This window comes from Electrophorus electricus, chromosome 15 (assembly GCF_041902795.1).
Source record: "Electrophorus electricus isolate QZ-2024a chromosome 15, ASM4190279v1, whole genome shotgun sequence".
NCBI lineage: Eukaryota > Metazoa > Chordata > Actinopteri > Gymnotiformes > Gymnotidae > Electrophorus > Electrophorus electricus.
Genome location: NC_137511.1, coordinates 16762501 through 16780623, shown reverse-complemented (window position 1 = coordinate 16780623; position 18123 = coordinate 16762501). Strand labels below are relative to the sequence as shown.

The 18123-nt window shown below is 40.3% G+C and overlaps 2 protein-coding genes and 1 pseudogene across 4 annotated transcripts in view; 2 read left to right on the top strand and 1 right to left on the bottom strand.

The window, feature by feature from the left end:
* Window positions 1-30: 30 nt before the first annotated feature.
* mapk7 (mitogen-activated protein kinase 7) lies at window positions 31-7266 on the bottom strand. Of its 2 annotated transcripts, none has more exons than XM_081697394.1 (7): window positions 7127-7266; window positions 6201-6514; window positions 5405-5570; window positions 3779-5280; window positions 1752-3022; window positions 1255-1388; window positions 31-1122 (listed from the first exon to the last, which is right to left on the bottom strand). In XM_081697394.1, exons 1-7 carry the CDS (start codon window positions 7135-7137, stop codon window positions 969-971), a joined length of 3552 nt encoding a protein of 1183 aa, XP_081553520.1. In that variant the 5' UTR covers window positions 7138-7266; the 3' UTR covers window positions 31-968. The 2 variants fall into 2 exon arrangements, with proteins under 2 accessions (XP_081553520.1, XP_026888463.2); XM_027032662.3 differs by having other exon boundaries at window positions 3803-5280.
* A 484-nt stretch (window positions 7267-7750) lies between these two features.
* Window positions 7751-10958, top strand: vkorc1 (vitamin K epoxide reductase complex, subunit 1). The gene is made up of 3 exons (XM_027032665.3): window positions 7751-8272; window positions 9215-9324; window positions 9683-10958. Exons 1-3 carry the CDS (start codon window positions 8082-8084, stop codon window positions 9898-9900), a joined length of 519 nt encoding a protein of 172 aa, XP_026888466.2. The 5' UTR covers window positions 7751-8081; the 3' UTR covers window positions 9901-10958.
* Window positions 10959-13346: 2388 nt separating this feature from the next.
* The window catches only part of LOC113591953 (transmembrane protease serine 9-like), a 16145-nt pseudogene continuing 11368 nt past the window's right edge, over window positions 13347-18123 (top strand). Inside the window, exons 1-4 of the transcript XR_014117264.1 lie at window positions 13347-13473; window positions 16872-17010; window positions 17464-17747; window positions 17889-18043. The product of XR_014117264.1 is annotated as a transmembrane protease serine 9-like (transcript). The remainder of the gene's footprint in view (window positions 13474-16871; window positions 17011-17463; window positions 17748-17888; window positions 18044-18123) is intronic.

Genomic DNA, 18123 nt, shown 5'->3' with positions numbered 1-18123 from the left:
CACTGTCACATCAGAAAACACCACCACTCATTTATCCAATTATTATTATTTTTTATTTCTAACAAACATTCTTTTGTGATGCTGGTGCAAAAATCAGTTTTGTCGAATGCTAATTCCTACAAGGCATTTGTGAGGCATTGGACTGGTCTATGCGGTGCCGTTTCACTGGTCTGTGTTACATACCACACCTGGGTGGTGTCAGGCATGGTTCCACCAGTTGGGTGTGCTCTCACAGTGATCAAGGGACTGTCCTTCAGTCTCTCTTCTTCTGCACTCTTCAGTGCACTTGGAGCCACAAAGTACAGACACCTTTTTAGAAAGAGATTTCTTTCTTTTTTGCTGCTAAATGGTCTGATATTTTGTTTGTGGCTTGAGAGTTAAGATGTGATCAGTTTTGAGGATAATAAAAGTTGCGCAATGTAAATTCAGTATCACCTATTCTGCAGTTTTCAATACCACACTGAAGGTGTTAAATGACAGGTTTTGTATTTTTTTAACCAAAAAGCTTTATTTCATACCTGTGGCAAGCCATTGTTTGTCAAATTAGCACCAAAGTGGTCATGAGAATGCACCACCAACTGTGCATATTGTAACCTCTTTATTCCTAGAAGGAAAAATCCTAATATGTAAGGCTAGAGGAACTTAGCATTAAAAAAAAAAAAACAGACAAGCTTAAATAGGTATGACAACAGCAGGCCACAGCTACAATAAAGTGATTTGGTCAAATATGAAGTCTCTTTTAAAAAGCCTGTATGCAGTATAGTCTGCCCTTATGTTGGATGAACAAAACATTATCTTAGGTGGAATATAAGGTGCTGAATAAGGAAATCACTTAACCTATGAGAGTACTGGGTACCAGTCTACCCTAACACTAGCAGCAATGCTACTGTGATGCATGTTTGTTCACTTTTCTCACTTCACCAAAAATGTGATGGAAAGGTGGAAGGTGTGGGGTACGAATATAGGAATCAGGCCTCAGGGAGGGTGGAGTTGTCGGAAAGAATCATGGGAGATCCAAGCTGGAGCTCCTGCTGAAGCGATTCCAAGTCAGCTGGGGTCATGCGATGCACCTCAAGCCAATCCGACAGCAAGGATGCTGATAGGGGCGCGGAGTCATTGTGACTGATATGAAAAAAGGACGTGTACATTTTTAAACACTAGTTAGCTGACATTTTAAGAACATTAGGTACTGTAAATGCAAACTACATTTTAAAATGTGTGTGTGTATTCTCAGATGTTAGGTGTTAAGCCAACCTTTCTCTGAGGTCTGAATGCTGGAGGTCAGTGAGAGACTGGGTGAGGAGGTCATCAAGGTCGAAGCCAACACCATATCCTGCCCCACTGCCTTTAGGGGTTACTGAAAAAACGGGGGGTAAAACATCCTCAACCTGGCAGAGAGAGGAGCAGAGACAGTCTGAAAGCCTGAATATTGAGAGGGAAGAATAGGATGAGACCATACACAAAAATTACATTACCAACATTAGTTGCATATAACATTAATTACAGAGAATCTATTGAGTAACAATATGTAAAAATGCATTGACTCACAATGAGATTATTTAATGAAAAGTATTACCAGTGCATATTACCAGTGTAGTATGTCAAAGCATTGTTACACTGTTAATTAATATATTACACTACAGTTACGTGTACAGTCAAAATATAAAAGAGTGGTAGTATAATGTTATCCAAAAACACAAATGTCAAGGTTATTCGTGTTTATTTCTAACACTGCTTGGACAACCCCACACCTGTGACTTAGATAGCTGTAGTGTAACCGTGTGGATATCTGGGGCCCTGCTGGTCCCTGGTGGTTCTGTGTCTGAGAGGCTCAGGCAAGTTTGGGCAGTTGTTCCAGGAGGCCCGTGAGAAGGCTGCTGGGAATTCTGCTGATCTCCCAGGACTGAGCACAACTTTTCCAGGGGCTGAGGAGCACCTACTGAGTCCTGGTTAGAGAGAAGTGTGCTGGTGTCCTGCACACCGACACTTGCAGTCCCATTGGGGGTTAGGGACGGAGGCTTAGTGATGAAAGTGTCTGACGAAAGCAGCTTGAATGGAGGGTTAGCACTAGGTGTTTGGGTGTGTGAGAGAGATTGAGCTGGTCTGGTGTTCGGAAGAGGCTGCATTTGACCATGAGAAGCGGGCTGCTGTGGGAAGCTACTGTGAGCTGGATGGCTCACATGTAGGGAGGGGAACAGCGGGATCTGCTGAGGTTGGTGCTGGGTCTGTGGTTGCTGAGATGTTCCTGTACTGGCCTGAGTTCCTGTCCAGTTCTCTAGAGTGGTGAATATGGTTCCACCACCAAGTAACTGAGTGTGAGGTTGGGGTTTTAAGATGTCACTTTTGGCAAATGCACATGGGGTAGTCACCACACTAATAGTCCCTCCTCCAACTATACTCAGAGCACCACCATTATCAACCACACCCACACCTCCACCTCCGCCAACTGCCACCATTCCAATGTCCCCGTTCTGAGTTGAGCCTAAGGAGAGTGGCAGGGAATTGAAAGTGGTAGGTGGATGGAACATTCCAGATGCCACACACTGTCCAATTGGAGGAACTACTGGTTGGGATGTTTTGAAGGCCTGCAACTCATTTGTCTGTTTGGCAGGTTTGACTGATTCTGCTGGGTCCGCGGACATCTTCATCAGGCTTTTCCCTAGTGCTGCTTGTATCTGACAGGACCCTCCCTTACTGTCACTGGACTTGGCAGTGTTGCCATCGGTAGCCTGTGATTTGTCCACTCGGCTGTCCACCATTCGCCCCCAACGCTCCAACAGCTTCTTATCATTGTCGCTTAACAAGACGCCACCCAGAGACTCTCCTTGTTTCCCCTCCTTTTTCTCCTTCTCTTTCAGTTTCCTCTTTTTCTCCATTGCCCGTTCCTGTTTTTTCCTTCGCTTCTCTTCCCTTTCTCTTTGCCTCTCTTGTGCAGTAACAGGTCTCCGGTGTTCTGGACCAACAGAGGAAATCAAGGAGGATGATCCACTCAGGTCTACATACAGTGCTGCAGAACTTCCATCTGCGAATCAAAGAGAGAAATTATCTGGTTTTTTGATCTTTAAAGCATATTACATTTTCTTAAAAGGTTAAGGGTTGTCAATTTTGTTGGCACTGCATTTTTTCTAAGCCTTAAAAGTGCAATATAAGTCTGTTACATGAGAGTGAATGACAGGCTTATCTGCCTTTAATTCATACACTTAACCAAGTTAAATGAAAAATCAAGAAAATGAAAAAGGAAAGATGAAGACTTATTAAGCTTAATTATTAAATAAACCTCATACCCCTGTGTGCTTCTGTTTTCAGATTTTGTTTACTGTATTTCTACTTGAATCACGTGAGTAGGCTTCATTAGTTCAGGCAAAGCAAAAAAAAAAACTTTGAGGAAGAATTAAAAGCTAATACAATTATAAGTTTAGTTAGTAGGAGTACAGCCATGATTAAAAAAACAAAACAAAAAACAAAACACTATCTACCCTGTCACTATATAACTGTAAAACTACAAAACTATGCAGTAGTGCACTGTGAAGAATCAGTTTGAAGGGATTAAAGAGAAAACCTGAGGACAAAATAAATCCTGTAAAAAAAATAAAAAACCCCCCAAAAAACCCAAAAACATCAAAATGTATGTATATATATATATATATATATATATATATATATATATATATATATATATATATATATATATATATATGACGCGCACACACACACACACACACACACACACACACACACACACACACACATACACATACATACATACATACATACATACATATGCGTGTGCAGGTCCATGTACCTCGAGCCTTTTGCCTCAGGGCAGACTTAAGCAAAGCTGCCTTGAGAGCTGCTTTGGTGTCATCTGAAATTGCTCCTTCCTTTCTGGTAGTTTCCCCAATTGTTGCCTTTCCCCCTTTTCCAAGTGAGCGAGAAAGTGACTGAGAGAGGGACTGAGCCTGGGACTGGGAGAGTGAAAGTGAAGGACCTGCCTGAGGAATATTGGAGGGAAGTGATTTAGAGGTCATCTGTAGGAGTGGGCGGTTCCGAATTTGTCCTAGAGAAACCTGATTTGCTGAAACAGGCTCCTCCTTCTTTGTGCAGTCTCTCATTGGGTCACAAGGCGGTGTGCCTTGGATTGATATGGGCGTGGTAAGGTCTATGGTTTCTGGTTGGCCATCAGAGTTTGCGCTGGGCATGTCAACATCCTGACAATTTCCTGCCTGTGCTAACGGCGGCAAAACATGAGTGAGATGCTGAGGATGTGGGGGATGCTTACAAAAGGAATGGACAGAGTTGGTCATGATTTGCATCGTAGCTGCCAAATTCTGATCCTGTTTCTGCTGCTGTTGCTGAGTGTCTGTAGTGTTTGGGGGATTGTTAGTGTGTGACACTGCTGGATGTGAATTATTAACTAAGCCCTCCACTGCTGGACCTGAGTTTGTGCTCGTGCTGGACCTCTGCAGAGGCTTGAACTGGATCTTTTTCCTGCTGCTCTGCTTCTTCTGGTTGAAGTCCTGGATCTCAGCCAGGATGGCGTCTTTGATCTGCTCCTTGCCCATGGGCTGCCGGTCGAACTCAAAGTCAAAGGCCGGCACACACACTGGCTCATCATCCGAGTCATGGTACTTGGCGAGGTAGGGGTGCTCCAGGGCCTCACACACACTGATCCTCTCACGTGGGTCAAAGCGCAGCATGGCGCCCAGCAGGTCCAAGGCAGCCGGTTCGGCATGCGGGTACAGCCTGGAGAGTGGCACTGGCGCTTTGGATGGCAGACTCTGCACAAACGACCGCACCCTCTCAGCCCCAATTGCCCTCACGATAGTCTCAGGAGGCGTGCCCAACACGGAGAGGATCAGCTGCAGTTGATGCACATAGTGTTTCCCTGGGAAGAGCTGCTTCCTACCCAGCATCTCGGCAAAGATGCAGCCCACTGACCAGATGTCGATGGCCAGGCTATAGTGGTGTAGGGAGAGCATGAGCTCGGGTGCGCGGTACCAGCGTGTGGCCACGTACTCGGTCATGAATGAGCGAGACTCATCTGCATGGGCTGCACTCAGGCCCCGTGCCATACCAAAGTCCCCAATCTTCAGCTCACAGTTCTCATTCACCAGCAGGTTGGACGGCTTGAGGTCCCTGTGGATCACGTTGGCCGAGTGGATGTACTTCAGGCCTCGCAGTAGCTGGTACAGGAAGTAGCGTGTGTGTTCAGGGGTCAACGGTTGCCTTGAGTGAATGATCTGATGCAGGTCGCTCTCCATTAAGTCTAGGACCACGTAACTAGCAAGAGAAGAGAGGGGTGGATGAAAGAAGGTAACAGTCAAAGAATTCTGGAACTTCACATTCCTTGAAGCGCTACGGTGTGTATGAAAACGTGTGTGCATGCAACGCTGCTCATACTTACACAGATTTGAAGGCAGAATGAGGTACAGCAGGCTGAAGAATATCCTTAATTGCGATAATGTTGTCATGTTTAAAGTGTTTCAGGATCTTGAGCTCTCTGAGTGTGCGCTTAGCATTTGTCACCACCTCAAAGGCATTAGGAATTTTCTTTATTGCCACCTGCTGGCCTGCGTACAAAATTGTATTTGTGAATTAGTGAAAACATTTACTGCTCATGGGACAGAAAAGATCCACAAATAATGTTGTATTCACTTAAAGGTCTCAAGCATGGTACAAGGTCTACTTAGCGGGATGCCCACACTTTCTTAGACAACAATGTCCAATGATATTTAGTGTTTATAAAGTACAGTTATAGACTCAACCTCTCAGGCCGACATGGCTTTGATTTGATTTCACATTGCCACCTTGGTTTGGTTCAATTTACTTAATTCACTGATTTTCTAGGAAGAACCAGTATACCATGCATATTAATTATGTGTATTTGAATCAAACAGGTCTAACCTAAATAAACTGCATTATTGGATTTATGATTTATGAAGAGACAGTGTCAAAAAGAAACAGAGACTCAGGAAAGCTCTCAAGTCTTTTTGCCATATGAAACCATTGTTCTGTTTGTATAATGAGCTGAGATCAAGAAGAGCTGACCTGGACAGAATTTATAATGGTGTAAAAACCATTATTTGCAGTACTGACAATCAATTCTTAACTTAAAGTAAGCAAGTAATTCCTGAACTTTAACATTCTGAAATGCTCATAACCTCACTTCCACAACATTCTAGAGTCTCAAGAGTACCTACCATTGTCCCGCCTCCTGGCAGACGAAACAACGCCATAGGCCCCTGTGCCGATGGTTTCGATTATGTCATACTCCTCGCCAACTTCAAACTTCACATCTAAAGAATGGGCTTTAAGCAGCGCCAGATTTTTAGCTGCCACAGTACTTGTGTCTGCAGTGGTGGCCGTGTCACTGGCAGGCTGAGGTTGAACTTCTGCCGCTGGAGCCTGATGGCTCTGGTCACCATTGGTCTCCTTCTTGCTGTCGGCGTCAAAGGCGTTATGTACTGCTGCTGGTTCTGCATCGTCTGTTTTCTCTACCTCGGTGGATGACATCCTGAATCACAACAAAGAAACTGTGAGAATGTAACACCTGTGGGCATGGTTTATCATTGGCATCATGGCACTTCTGAGGTTATTGTTTCCATGCTGTTACAGGATAACTATCTTATCGTTCAGTTAGATGCTAGGTACCTGCAAATAATTAATAAACTAACAGGGAAAACAGACGGTCGAAATACACTGGTCACTAGCGTGACTTTTAACCAAAATGCAACAATGTTGCATATACTTGCGTATCGAAGCCTGCTGTACTCTAAAACTAGCTTGCTCTATTGTTTGAACATAACAGATCGCTAAGATGTAACAGCACAAGACCGAGGACATTTTTTAAAAAGAACCCAAGTTTAGAGCTTCGTAATAGTAGCGTAATGAATGAACAATGATGATGATGATGATGATGATGATGATGATGAACAGATCACGCTGCGTGTTTCAGTATAAGGCAGAACGAGCGCCATTCAACTCTCATTCTTTTTAGCCTAGGGGCGTGATCCCATCGCAACAAAAAAAAAAAGCTACAAACGAGATGTGTATTGCCTTTTCGTTACTGCTCTAATAACACCAGTCTGAGGAAATACAAATCAATAAATAAAAGAATATAACATACCTGATAACCATTCGGGATACTGATACTTCCCAACGCTTCTGTCAAAGCATGTCTGCTTTTCGTTAGGCTATGGCAAATCTATTTTACTTCCTAGTATTCTTCCGTATTGTGTTTGAACGGCAACGCGAACGTCCAATTGATTGCAGGTTTGTGTGCGGAAAACCCAATAGTATCTACAGGGGTGGGCTCTTTTCGTCGTAGAATAGGGTTATTCTTTGGGCGGTGCCGACCGAAATTAACATTATCGGGTAATTATCAGCGCTCAGTCACGCCGAACGTTCAAACATAACTCCTACTTAGCATAGTGCCTGACAGTCCGTCAGTGGGATAATATATAATCGTATGATAAACAAGCTGAAGCCATTTAAAATATTCTTACCTAGTAAACTGACTAACCTTAGCTTGCTACTGTTTACATATTGTACACGGTAAACTGAGACGAGGCTCCTCCCACTACAGATTGTGTGAATTGTAAATATAGAGAGATAGAATCTCGGACCGCGAGTGATATAGCTACTATCGTTTTTGCTTTTGCTTGATGGTTTTGTTTTACCCCTCATGGGTTTGGGGATTAAATACAATACGTAAGCCTAAATAACATCGAACATTTTATGAAAAATAGGCCTTGTGTTTCGCAACGAAGTACAATACAGAGTCCCACAACTGGCCACATCTGTCTACCCGTCCAATCAAAACACGCAGCGCATCATCGTCAACATCCAATCACAGCACTTGGTCCAGTCTATTCCACGTTGCAGAGAGGTTTCTGTTAAATTTCGAGGTCAAGAACAACAAACTAGAAAAAGCCTTTTACAAAATAAGGTGACCTGAATTTTGGAGACGCTTGCGTATAAAATAGGCATAGCCGTTTCAAAGCGGAATTATAGACATTACCCTACAGCTTTGTAGGTGGTTGAGAAGGTCACATACTCCGTTTTAGTGTTTTGGTATCGCAATGCATTCGCGCAGCTTACCTGTCGGAATTCCAAAATGGGAAAAGTATGTTCGCGTTTTACTTTGCTGTTTAGGTTTTGTTCTTTCAGTTTACGCGTTACACGTAGAACTGTCCCGGGAGAACAACCCAGAATATCGTGCGATGTGCGATCTGGCCGAATCAGTCAGCTGCTCTAAGGTCTTCACTTCAAGGTATGTCACAAGTTTTTGTTTAAAGGTGTCTATGTGTGTCGTGTTCGTTAAGTTTCCGATACGCCGCTGTCATTGGAAATCGTTAAAGCTGTAGATGATGCGATGATAATTCTCTGAACCGAAGTAACCAACATTCTCAAAACATAAAACTACGTGTGTGACTTCAAACTACACGTGTGTGACTACAGTAAGAGGCTATTGGACATTTCATAAATAACCTATAAACATTCAAAGAATACTGTATGATGATGATGATGATGGTGATGATGATGATTATTATTATTGCCGTGTTCTAAATTTTACACACTGTACAAGCACACTAGTCCTGGTACAAGCTTTTCTTGAAAAACAAACACCCCCCCCCCCCAATTTAGTGATTTTTAGGGATACACAAGATGTATCATTTGAAAAAAGCAGTATCAACAGCTACAAAGAGTCCCACAAAAAAACTTCCTCAAAGGAGATAGCTAAAATCCAACATACTCACTGAGACCTAACAGCAAAAGAAGAGCCTTGATAAAGCTAAACCGAACCACCAACATAACACTCCCTCTCAGCTCCATGATAAAATATACACCAAATGCTGTCAAAATACACCATTCTTGAGAACCTTATTACTGCCCAGTGTAAACAGATCGAATCAAATGCGATCTGTATATCGATTGACAAAACAATGCTAACATTATCACTGTCCACAAATCTCTATATGGTACTCCTAATCACACCGACAGCCTATACTTGCAGTGAGTAGTGACTTTGTGAAATGAGCTGCCTCCTTTAGTGTAGTGAAGGCTCTTTATTGTGCTACTCTTTATTATGAGTGACACAGCCTAGCAGAGCAGCGAAGGATGTGATTCATCCCTCTGTTGTGAAGGGTCTTCAACATTGACTGCTTGTTGACTGGGTCAGTAACATTTTGTGTGTATATATGTGTTTTTTCAGGTGGGGGCGTGGTTTTGGACTTGTACAGCTCTTTGTTGGAAAGGACAGTGCTCTTAACCAACCCAACAGTCTGCTGGGCATCATTTTCTACATTCTACAGCTAGGCCTGGGTAAGTGATCAGTCACTGTGATTCATACATTTGTTTGCAATTACACTTAAAGTAACATATTTAGAGATATTTAGATAACGCAGAATCACACAATTGTCTGTAAATATCTGCAAATAACCTATAAACATCTAGGAACACCTGTAGAATTCTTGATATTGTTATTTTGTTAATTCTTGGTCAACTCTTTGCTTGGTTTCATGTTTAATTCATAACATCACATGGGTTTCTAAAGTTGCAAGAGTTTCACTACTGCCATAGAAACAACTGGCAATGCAAAGAGATGTGTTATTAATGCAATGTCCATTAGTATTAAAATGCCTATATAAGTGTTGCTTTGGTTGTCTTTGACTTTTTGCAGGTCAGATTGCATCCAGTAAAGCAGCACTCCTTTTGGTAATGATGTCCTGTTTTTCGGTAGTCGGCTCTGTATACTTGGCTGCTATTCTGGTTCTGGTGCTGGGAGACTTTTGCGTTGTATGTGTCTCAACCTACATTATCAACTTTGCTCTCTTGTACACCAACCTGAAGAGGAGGACAGGGCTCAAGGGAACACTGAAGAAAGAAAAGACTGGATGAGAAATATGAGGAGGGTCCAGTTTATCTCTCGGTTTCTCGTTTGCATGCTGTCTGTGTGTATAAAAGAGAAGTAGATACAGCCCTTATTGAGTGATAGTAGAATCCAAACAGCCCTAGATTAATCCCTCTTAGTTAAAGGATGAATGAGCCATACAAAAATAACTATGATTAACCAACTTGATTACAAATGATAGAGCAAGGTTTTTAAAATGAAAGGACCCTAATTACAATAATTTCCTTCTGCTGAAATAACTACATTATAAGCTTTCAGTGCACTATTTTTGTCATTAGTATGATAAGAACTAGATCACACTGTTTCATCAAAGGACAGGCAATGTGAGTAATCTGATGTAATATTATATTTTGTTTATTTGAATAAAGATGTATTGTAATAATTTTGATGTACATGGATGAGAGATATAATCAATGCCAGGAGAGGAACATAAAAATAATAATAACCATAAATGTGGCCTAAGAGCTTTTGACCACAAGAGGGAGAAGTGAGCTAGAAAGTATGATCATTTTTAGTGTACAGAAGGTAGGAAGGAGAATGTGGCTGATTAATATTCAGGCATGATTCTAAAAACCACTTTGACGATATGGTGGCTAAGAAGGGACAGAATGTTTCGTTGCACATGGGATAAGTAGAGTTGACAGTTTGGTATTGTACTTTGAGTATACAACACCTTTTTTTGTTTTACAATATTTAGGAATTACTGAATATATAAGTAATTTTAAGACATTACGAGCAAGACAAAATTGCTTTGATTTAGTTTTGAAAGATATCTACAGAACTCACCTTTTTTAATGTGAAGTGGAATTCTGTCCCAGAATGTGGGTGTATACACCAAACTCTGCCCAGCATGAGAAAATCGCAAAGAAATGCACAAAGTCAAAAGCTCTTATGTCATAATCACTAAGCATTTTTAACATATCTAATAATTTTCTATCAATACTTCAATATTCTTCATACTATTTTATCATCCGTGCTTATTATCATACAGTGTGTTTACTAGGAAAACACACACACAATAAAAAATACGATTTAACCTCCTAAACGTTTAAGTGTATTATATATTTATTCCTAAGTAATATTTTTAGGAACTACTCTGAATTATTCAGTAACTATTTTAACATGAAAGGTATATAGTTACAAGAGTGAGCAAAGGGTCTATGGAGTCTAGAGGGATTAGGTCAAGAAAAGATTTCAAGACAAGGCAAGTCAAGTTAACCTGTATAACACCTTTTGTACACAATAGCAGTTCAAAGAGCTTTATTCTTTCTAAAAACATAGCATATGCTTGCTATCAGCTATTTGCCATCAATTATAGGTTTGATGTTCTTAAAGTGTACACTTATGTGCGCTATTAGTGAACATTTATTATTATTATTATTATTATTTTGCTAATGCTTAATTCACCACTCCAGTGGATGTACAACTCTGTTTTATAAACCTATTTTGCAAGGCCCTTTACAAGGTGCCTGCACTGCTACTGCTCCACGTGACTATTCCTATGGTTATAGTGTGTAACTGTAGCTGAAAAACAGATCGGCTGGGCAGTACTGGAAGGCCTGTGTGCACTAGTGTATCACAGCTCCTTCTGTGATAAGGGCTATCAGGAAAAAACCTTCCAGCCCCCAGTGGTATTTTGAATCACAAAACAATGCATGGTGGACTTAATGTTATGGCTTGCCATCCATTGCATCTTATATATCAGGTTCATTTGTAGTGACCTAACTTGGGATGTCCCACAGGTCCTAAATTAGAGAAACATGCAGAGAACTTCCATCTCCCAAGAAAATACCTCCAAAATCATCAACTTGTGGATAACTATCAAGATATTTATGCAAGCATGCATGTTCTGTTTATTTAAGCTTGCATCTCAGTGACCTCAGAAATTATTCAGTGCAAATGACCACCAAAACTGCTAAGAGCAATGTCTCAACAAAGAATCTTATTTAACGCTGTGGGAAAGCTGTGGGGTGTTTTGGAAACTTAATGGAGTTATTGTGTGCAAATCCTTTGTGTCCAAATATTAAATAACTTTTATATAGTATACTTTTGTATATGATCTCTTTTTAGGTTAAATGATCTGTTCTCAATTGGATTTTTCTCAAGTCTTCTAAACGTACAATACCTTCCTTAACTTACACAGTGAAATGGGGCAACAAAATGCGATAAGGAATTTCACTTCTAGTTTTTACAAGCCACAAACAGATTAGACAAGAATCATTTACAATAATCCTTTACAGCATTAACTGTTTGGTATTAAATTCATTTTTCAAGTATTAAATGTTAAACAGAGATATATTGGACCACTCTAATCTAGTATAGATTCTGAAATTCATGGTTAAGTGTACAATAAAGGCTTTGAAAAGACTTATTTGTTTCCTTTGTCATGCTTTCAATGCTTTATGAAACTTATGAGTACAACTAATAAGGTCCTTTGGGGTTTATTGCACTCATCATTGTTTAAGATAGACCTTATGTATTTTGTACTTCTAGGTATCAGCATAGATTTCTGTATTCTACAGTATTCTAGTTCATTGATATGTTGGACTCTAACCTACTGTACTGCACTAGAATATTCTGTAACCCACTGTACTGTACTAGGATATAAGTCGCTCTGGATAAGAGCATCTGCTCAATGTCGTAAATGTAAATGTAAATGGGATCAAAGCTATGTAGGCGAGAACAGTGCTGTTGTAAAGTTTTTTTTTTTGTGATGTACAAAAGTAATGTTAAATCATTTATTTTATCATTTGTTTATCACTTCTCTTTTTTTTTTACTGTGAAATATTAAAACAAACATTTGGTTACAATTCCTATGAAAACTGCATTTATTATGCGGTTTATGGAATGTATAATGCTTTATTGCCCAAGTGCTGCAGGGCAAGGAGCAGGACACATGGACCTTTCTCGACGAAGACAGACATTTATACACACTAGACGAGAAACAATAAACGTTATGGCAGTCACATGAAGCAAACAGTGCAGTGTGTTACAAACAATGAATGATACATCAAAAACATTAACACATATGCTAACACCTACAATGACCAACAACATTCTATCCAACACAGGAGTTTAGACACAGACATAAACTAAATGAACAACAAAGTGTAACAAGTGTGTAACAAACAAGGGGCCGTGGTAACAAACAAGGGGGCAGTCACAAAGAGAACAGTCAACAGTAAACACCCACTGCATGTGTCAGGCCATATTATGTGATAAGTGGGAAAGGGAGTGTACCATTACCGTACCCTCCGCAAGGGAGCGGCTCCCGAGGTGTCCACCATCGGGACAGCGAACCCCATGTCATCGTGACACGACAAAGCCTCTGGCCCACACAACATAAGGAGGGCTAGAAGCCACCATCAAGAGAGGTATGTCAACACGTGAAGGTGAAAGGCAAAGTCTATGCCTCTCCCAGGTTAGTACGGTGATGCTCCGTAGCGGGTCTGACAGGACCAAAGATTCGGCAATGATCAGCAGCACCCACGACGAAGCCGTTGTGGTGACCAGTGATAGCCGCAGCCTCAACCGAACGAGAAATGCAGCAGAAAGCAATGGTGACAGCAGCCTCGGCAGGACCCAGCCGATACAGACAACATGATGCACCCACATGGACAGTAGGAGCACACAAAGACAAAGAGGTGTGTTGGCAGACAAACACAAAAGGTGCACAAACCAAGTACCTACTGGAAGGGCAGGAACTGTAGGCTTGTCCCTGGCCCTGCAGGACATACAGAGGGGCACGTCCGCTCTGGTTGCAAACTTGCCAAGACAGACTACAGCCCACACGTCGCATGATGCCCAGGGAGAGCCCATCATGGAAGCAAAGCCCTTGAGGCAGTCCTCTTCCCAGGCTTTGGGTGGACCTGCCAAATAGTCATAACCTACACCTGGAAAAGAGAGAGAGAAGAGATGACAGTAGCAACAGCTGGAGACCTAGCCGGACCCACTAGACCATCCACATAGTGGTCCCAGAGGAGCTAGTCTGCTCTCCATGGGCCCAGGCCAGTAGCACTAACGCCCCCCCCCCCCCCTCCCCTTTTCATAGCTGAGAAAGCTGTGTCAGCCAAATGTTTTATCTTCACCATATTCACCATATACTGCTAGCAGCACAGTATAATGTTTACACCATCTCTTGAAATGTAAACATATAAAATGAAAAAGAAATACACAAAAATTGGCTTAATATGTTAAACACTCAATGGTACCAACTAGTTTAGATTACATAGCTAGTTACAAAGCCTAAGAGCAAACTGCTTAGTAACTAATGTTACCTAACAAACAGGAATCAAGGTTGGTTTGACTAGGTGGAAAGTTAGCTAGCTAGCTAAATACAATGTTTAATTACTTTTGAGTGGTGGATTTAAGTTAGAGGGGAACAGGCAAGTTTTCTTCCATGATAACCTTCTACATGTCTTCATTCAAGTGTCGTTTACAAAGACAAATTTGCCCAATTTCAGTCTTGATGAAACATCTCCAGATCCTCCACCAAACGTCACAGTGGGCAAGAAACACTGTAGCTTGCAAGCCTCTCCAGGTCTCCATCTAACCATCAGGTGACCAGGTGTTAGGCCAAGCATAAAATTGAACTGATCAGAGAAGATTACCTCACTCCAGTGCTCTATAGTCCAATACTTGTGGTCTTTTCCAAACCTCAGCCTGACTGAGGAATTTTTTTCTAGCTTTAGCCCTGCCACCTGGAGCCTTTTTTGAACTGTCCTTGCCATGCACTTCACCCCAGCTGTTTGCCATTCTTTTTCTAGGTCGGTTAATGTCCCCAATATTTGCTATTTAACCTTGTTCTTATGAACCACCTTCTTATACCATAAAATTTTAAGAATTGAAATGGAAGCAGCCTGATTCTCACTGTATCTCTCTCTGGGTAAAGCCAGGATCAAACCCATTTTTTCTTTTGCACTTTTTTGGCATGGTCAATATTGACCGACTTGGAATTTAATACTGAATATATATATATATTCAATATATACCAGATTTGATCACAGTACATGGCATTATCTTCAAAGATAAACTAAAGTAGATCAGAACCTGTTATAATGCATTACAACAAGAATATAGCTAAATATGTCTAATGTTCTTATGAACAACTGCTCTAATTCTTCATAAAACCTCAGTTTATGAAGTTTGGTTTATTAGGCATTGGGCATGTAGCTTTTACTACTAATGAGTAATTATATAGGCTTATGGCAGGCATTATAAATATGCCATATAATGCATTATTAATGCATTTATAATGCATTACAAATACAGGATTACCAAACTTTCATTACATTAAAATCTGGCAATTTCCTTCTCCTCCTGTGTGTCCAGTACAAGAGAGCATTGAAAAACCTCATCATGACCCTTCCTTTTATAAACATAAACAGACAGACATTGTTGGAAAATCATTAAAGCACAGGATAAATAAATCCTCTATGTTCCTTCTGTATTAAAAGAAGACTGATTATCAGCAAGGTAAGCTGCATTCAAAAACATTTGGCATGACATATTTCATTGCTATTGCTGAAACTATTGATGTTTGATATTGAATGTGATAGTGAAACAAATGGGAAAATGGTGTTCACTGACATAGACACATTTTATATTTGTGTGAGCAAAAAGCCTATTTTGGCTGAAATGCGTGAGCTAGTTTCCCATTCTGAAACATTTTTTGTCTTGGACATTTTGTCTTCGTCTTCTCTGAATATTTACTTTAATATTTACTGTTACAGTGATGGTGGCACAATACAGTGATAAGGCACTATAACAGGTTTTACTTTAGGTCTCTCTCATGCATCAATGAACTTTCTATACAAACTTGCATTCAGCATTCTTTCATTCTAGTTTTCACTTTCTCTACATATGATAATTTGTTCCATTTTCCATCTTTCTTAGTAGTAACATTCCCTTAAGTCTGAAATGGAAAATCGTCTTTGTTACATGCTAATGATGATGTTGAGTAAGTGCATTTTTACTGTCTTAGCTTGTTTTTATTCACTTGTAGTAGCACAACCTCTTCCTCATGGTTATGTGATATTTGATCGGTATCAGACTAAAAGTTACAATTTTTTAAGGTTACAGTGTGTAAATGACTAGACTTAGGATTCAAAAGCCTTTACTTACATCCACATAATTTTATTAGCACACACACACACACACACACACACACACACACACACACACACACACACACACACACACACACACACACACACACACACACACACACACACACACAAAGGGCCCAAAGGCAGGCTAGCATTCATGATCACTGTTCAGTGGTTGAGCTGTGTGTAGTGAGTCTCTCTATGGTTCCAGGAACATACTGAAAGAGAAGTCTGCATTTAAATAGACTGCCAAAATCCACACACAATTGCAAAGAAATTTAATTACCTGCTGATTCACCACAGCAATTAATATATATATACATACATACGATTTTATAAAATGTATATATACACATTTGTTTTTTAAGTAATTCCATTAGGTCACAAACACAAATCTTTCCATTTTTAATTGATTTTAAATCACTGTTAGAATGAAATGCAAGGCCATACTGCATTACGCTTCTCTCTTTTTTCTTAAGGACTGGTGGATGAAGCAAAAGCAGGTAAAATGCAGTTCAGGTTTATTAATTATTGTGAAGACTTTTTACATGGAGGTTTTCTTAGAATATATCTAAAGATTCCCAAGAATGGTCTTATTTCAGGACACCAAAAGAGATGTCTTGACAACATGATGACTATAAATAAATGTATCATAATCTTCTATCTTATGTAAATAAAAGCCTGTGTATAACACTGATGGTGTCACTACCTACATTTCTCACTTCACATTGACTGTGTTATTTGCTACACACATACAAGTGTTAAAATGCACATTAAAATTGAAAGTAATGAAGAAGCTTTGCCTTTTTTATGCCTGTATCTATAATATGAAAAAATGTCCTTTTCCCCAGGCTGTGGTGTTGCTCCTCTGAACAGCCGTATTGCTGGGGGTGATAATGCACTGGGTCTGCACTGGGACAAGGCTCATATATGTGGCGGATCCCTGATCAGCAGTGAATGGGTGCTTACTGCAGCACACTGCATTATCTCGTAAGACTCCAACATACGCCCTCCAAACATACTGTAAATGCACCCCATGGAAAAATGACATAGCAGCAAGAGTGCCATGAAGCATGATGGTTTTGATTTTTTTTTTTTAATACAAAGTGAAACCTTCACTCAAAGCATTCATATTTTGTTTTATTTGTCGTTTGGATAATTTTGCTTTGTAATAATTATAAGCAATGTATTATATAATGTGCCAACACATTAAGGATTACATAGAGGCCTAGCTAACCTTTCCCCTCCAGTTAACTTCACTTATCAATAGATAAACCACCTTGGAGGCCATAATTTAAGGACAGGCTGGTATAAAAAGGACAGCAATTTTTAGACTCTTTAGAAAGCACTTACTGACCAGTCGTATTTCTTGCTGAACATATAACATATAACACATATTCAGCAAGAAATAGAACATATAAAACCTTCATTTCTATGTGAAAGGTCATCAACCTACAACTGGACTTTTTACCTGGGTAGACAAAACCAGTACATGTCTCTCATGAATCCAAATGAGGTAACTTGAGGTGTGAAGTCCATTATCCTTCATGCAGAGTATGACCTCTTCCTGAACAATGACATAAACAATGACATTGCCCTGATCCAACTTACTGAACCAGTTACCTTCACTGAGTACATCAGCCCAATATATTTGGCCTCCTGTGACAGTACCTTCTATACAGGCACCAGTTGCTGGTCCACTGGATGGGGTAACACTAGATTTGGAGGTACAGCTATCTTAACAGCCAATTATTTGAACGTGAATGGATGAGGAATATAAAAAATGGTGCGACAAGATTCCACATTCTGCAGTTCTTCAAAATTTAATCATCAGTTATCTAACAGCTCTCTGTTCTCTTCTAAAATAGAGTCCCTACAATTTCCTTGGACTTTGCAAGAAGTGAAGATAAAAGTGGTAGAGAATAAGATGTGCAATTGCCAGTTTAAAACTTTCACATTGGGTCTGATAAACATTACTTCAGCAATGATCTGTGCTGGAGAAGCAGAAGCAGGGGCTTGTCATGTAAGTTAGAGCAGCTCAATGACAGGACCATTTGTTATATAGTCTTTGTGCTGGTCTGAAAAATAGTATCTGAAAATATT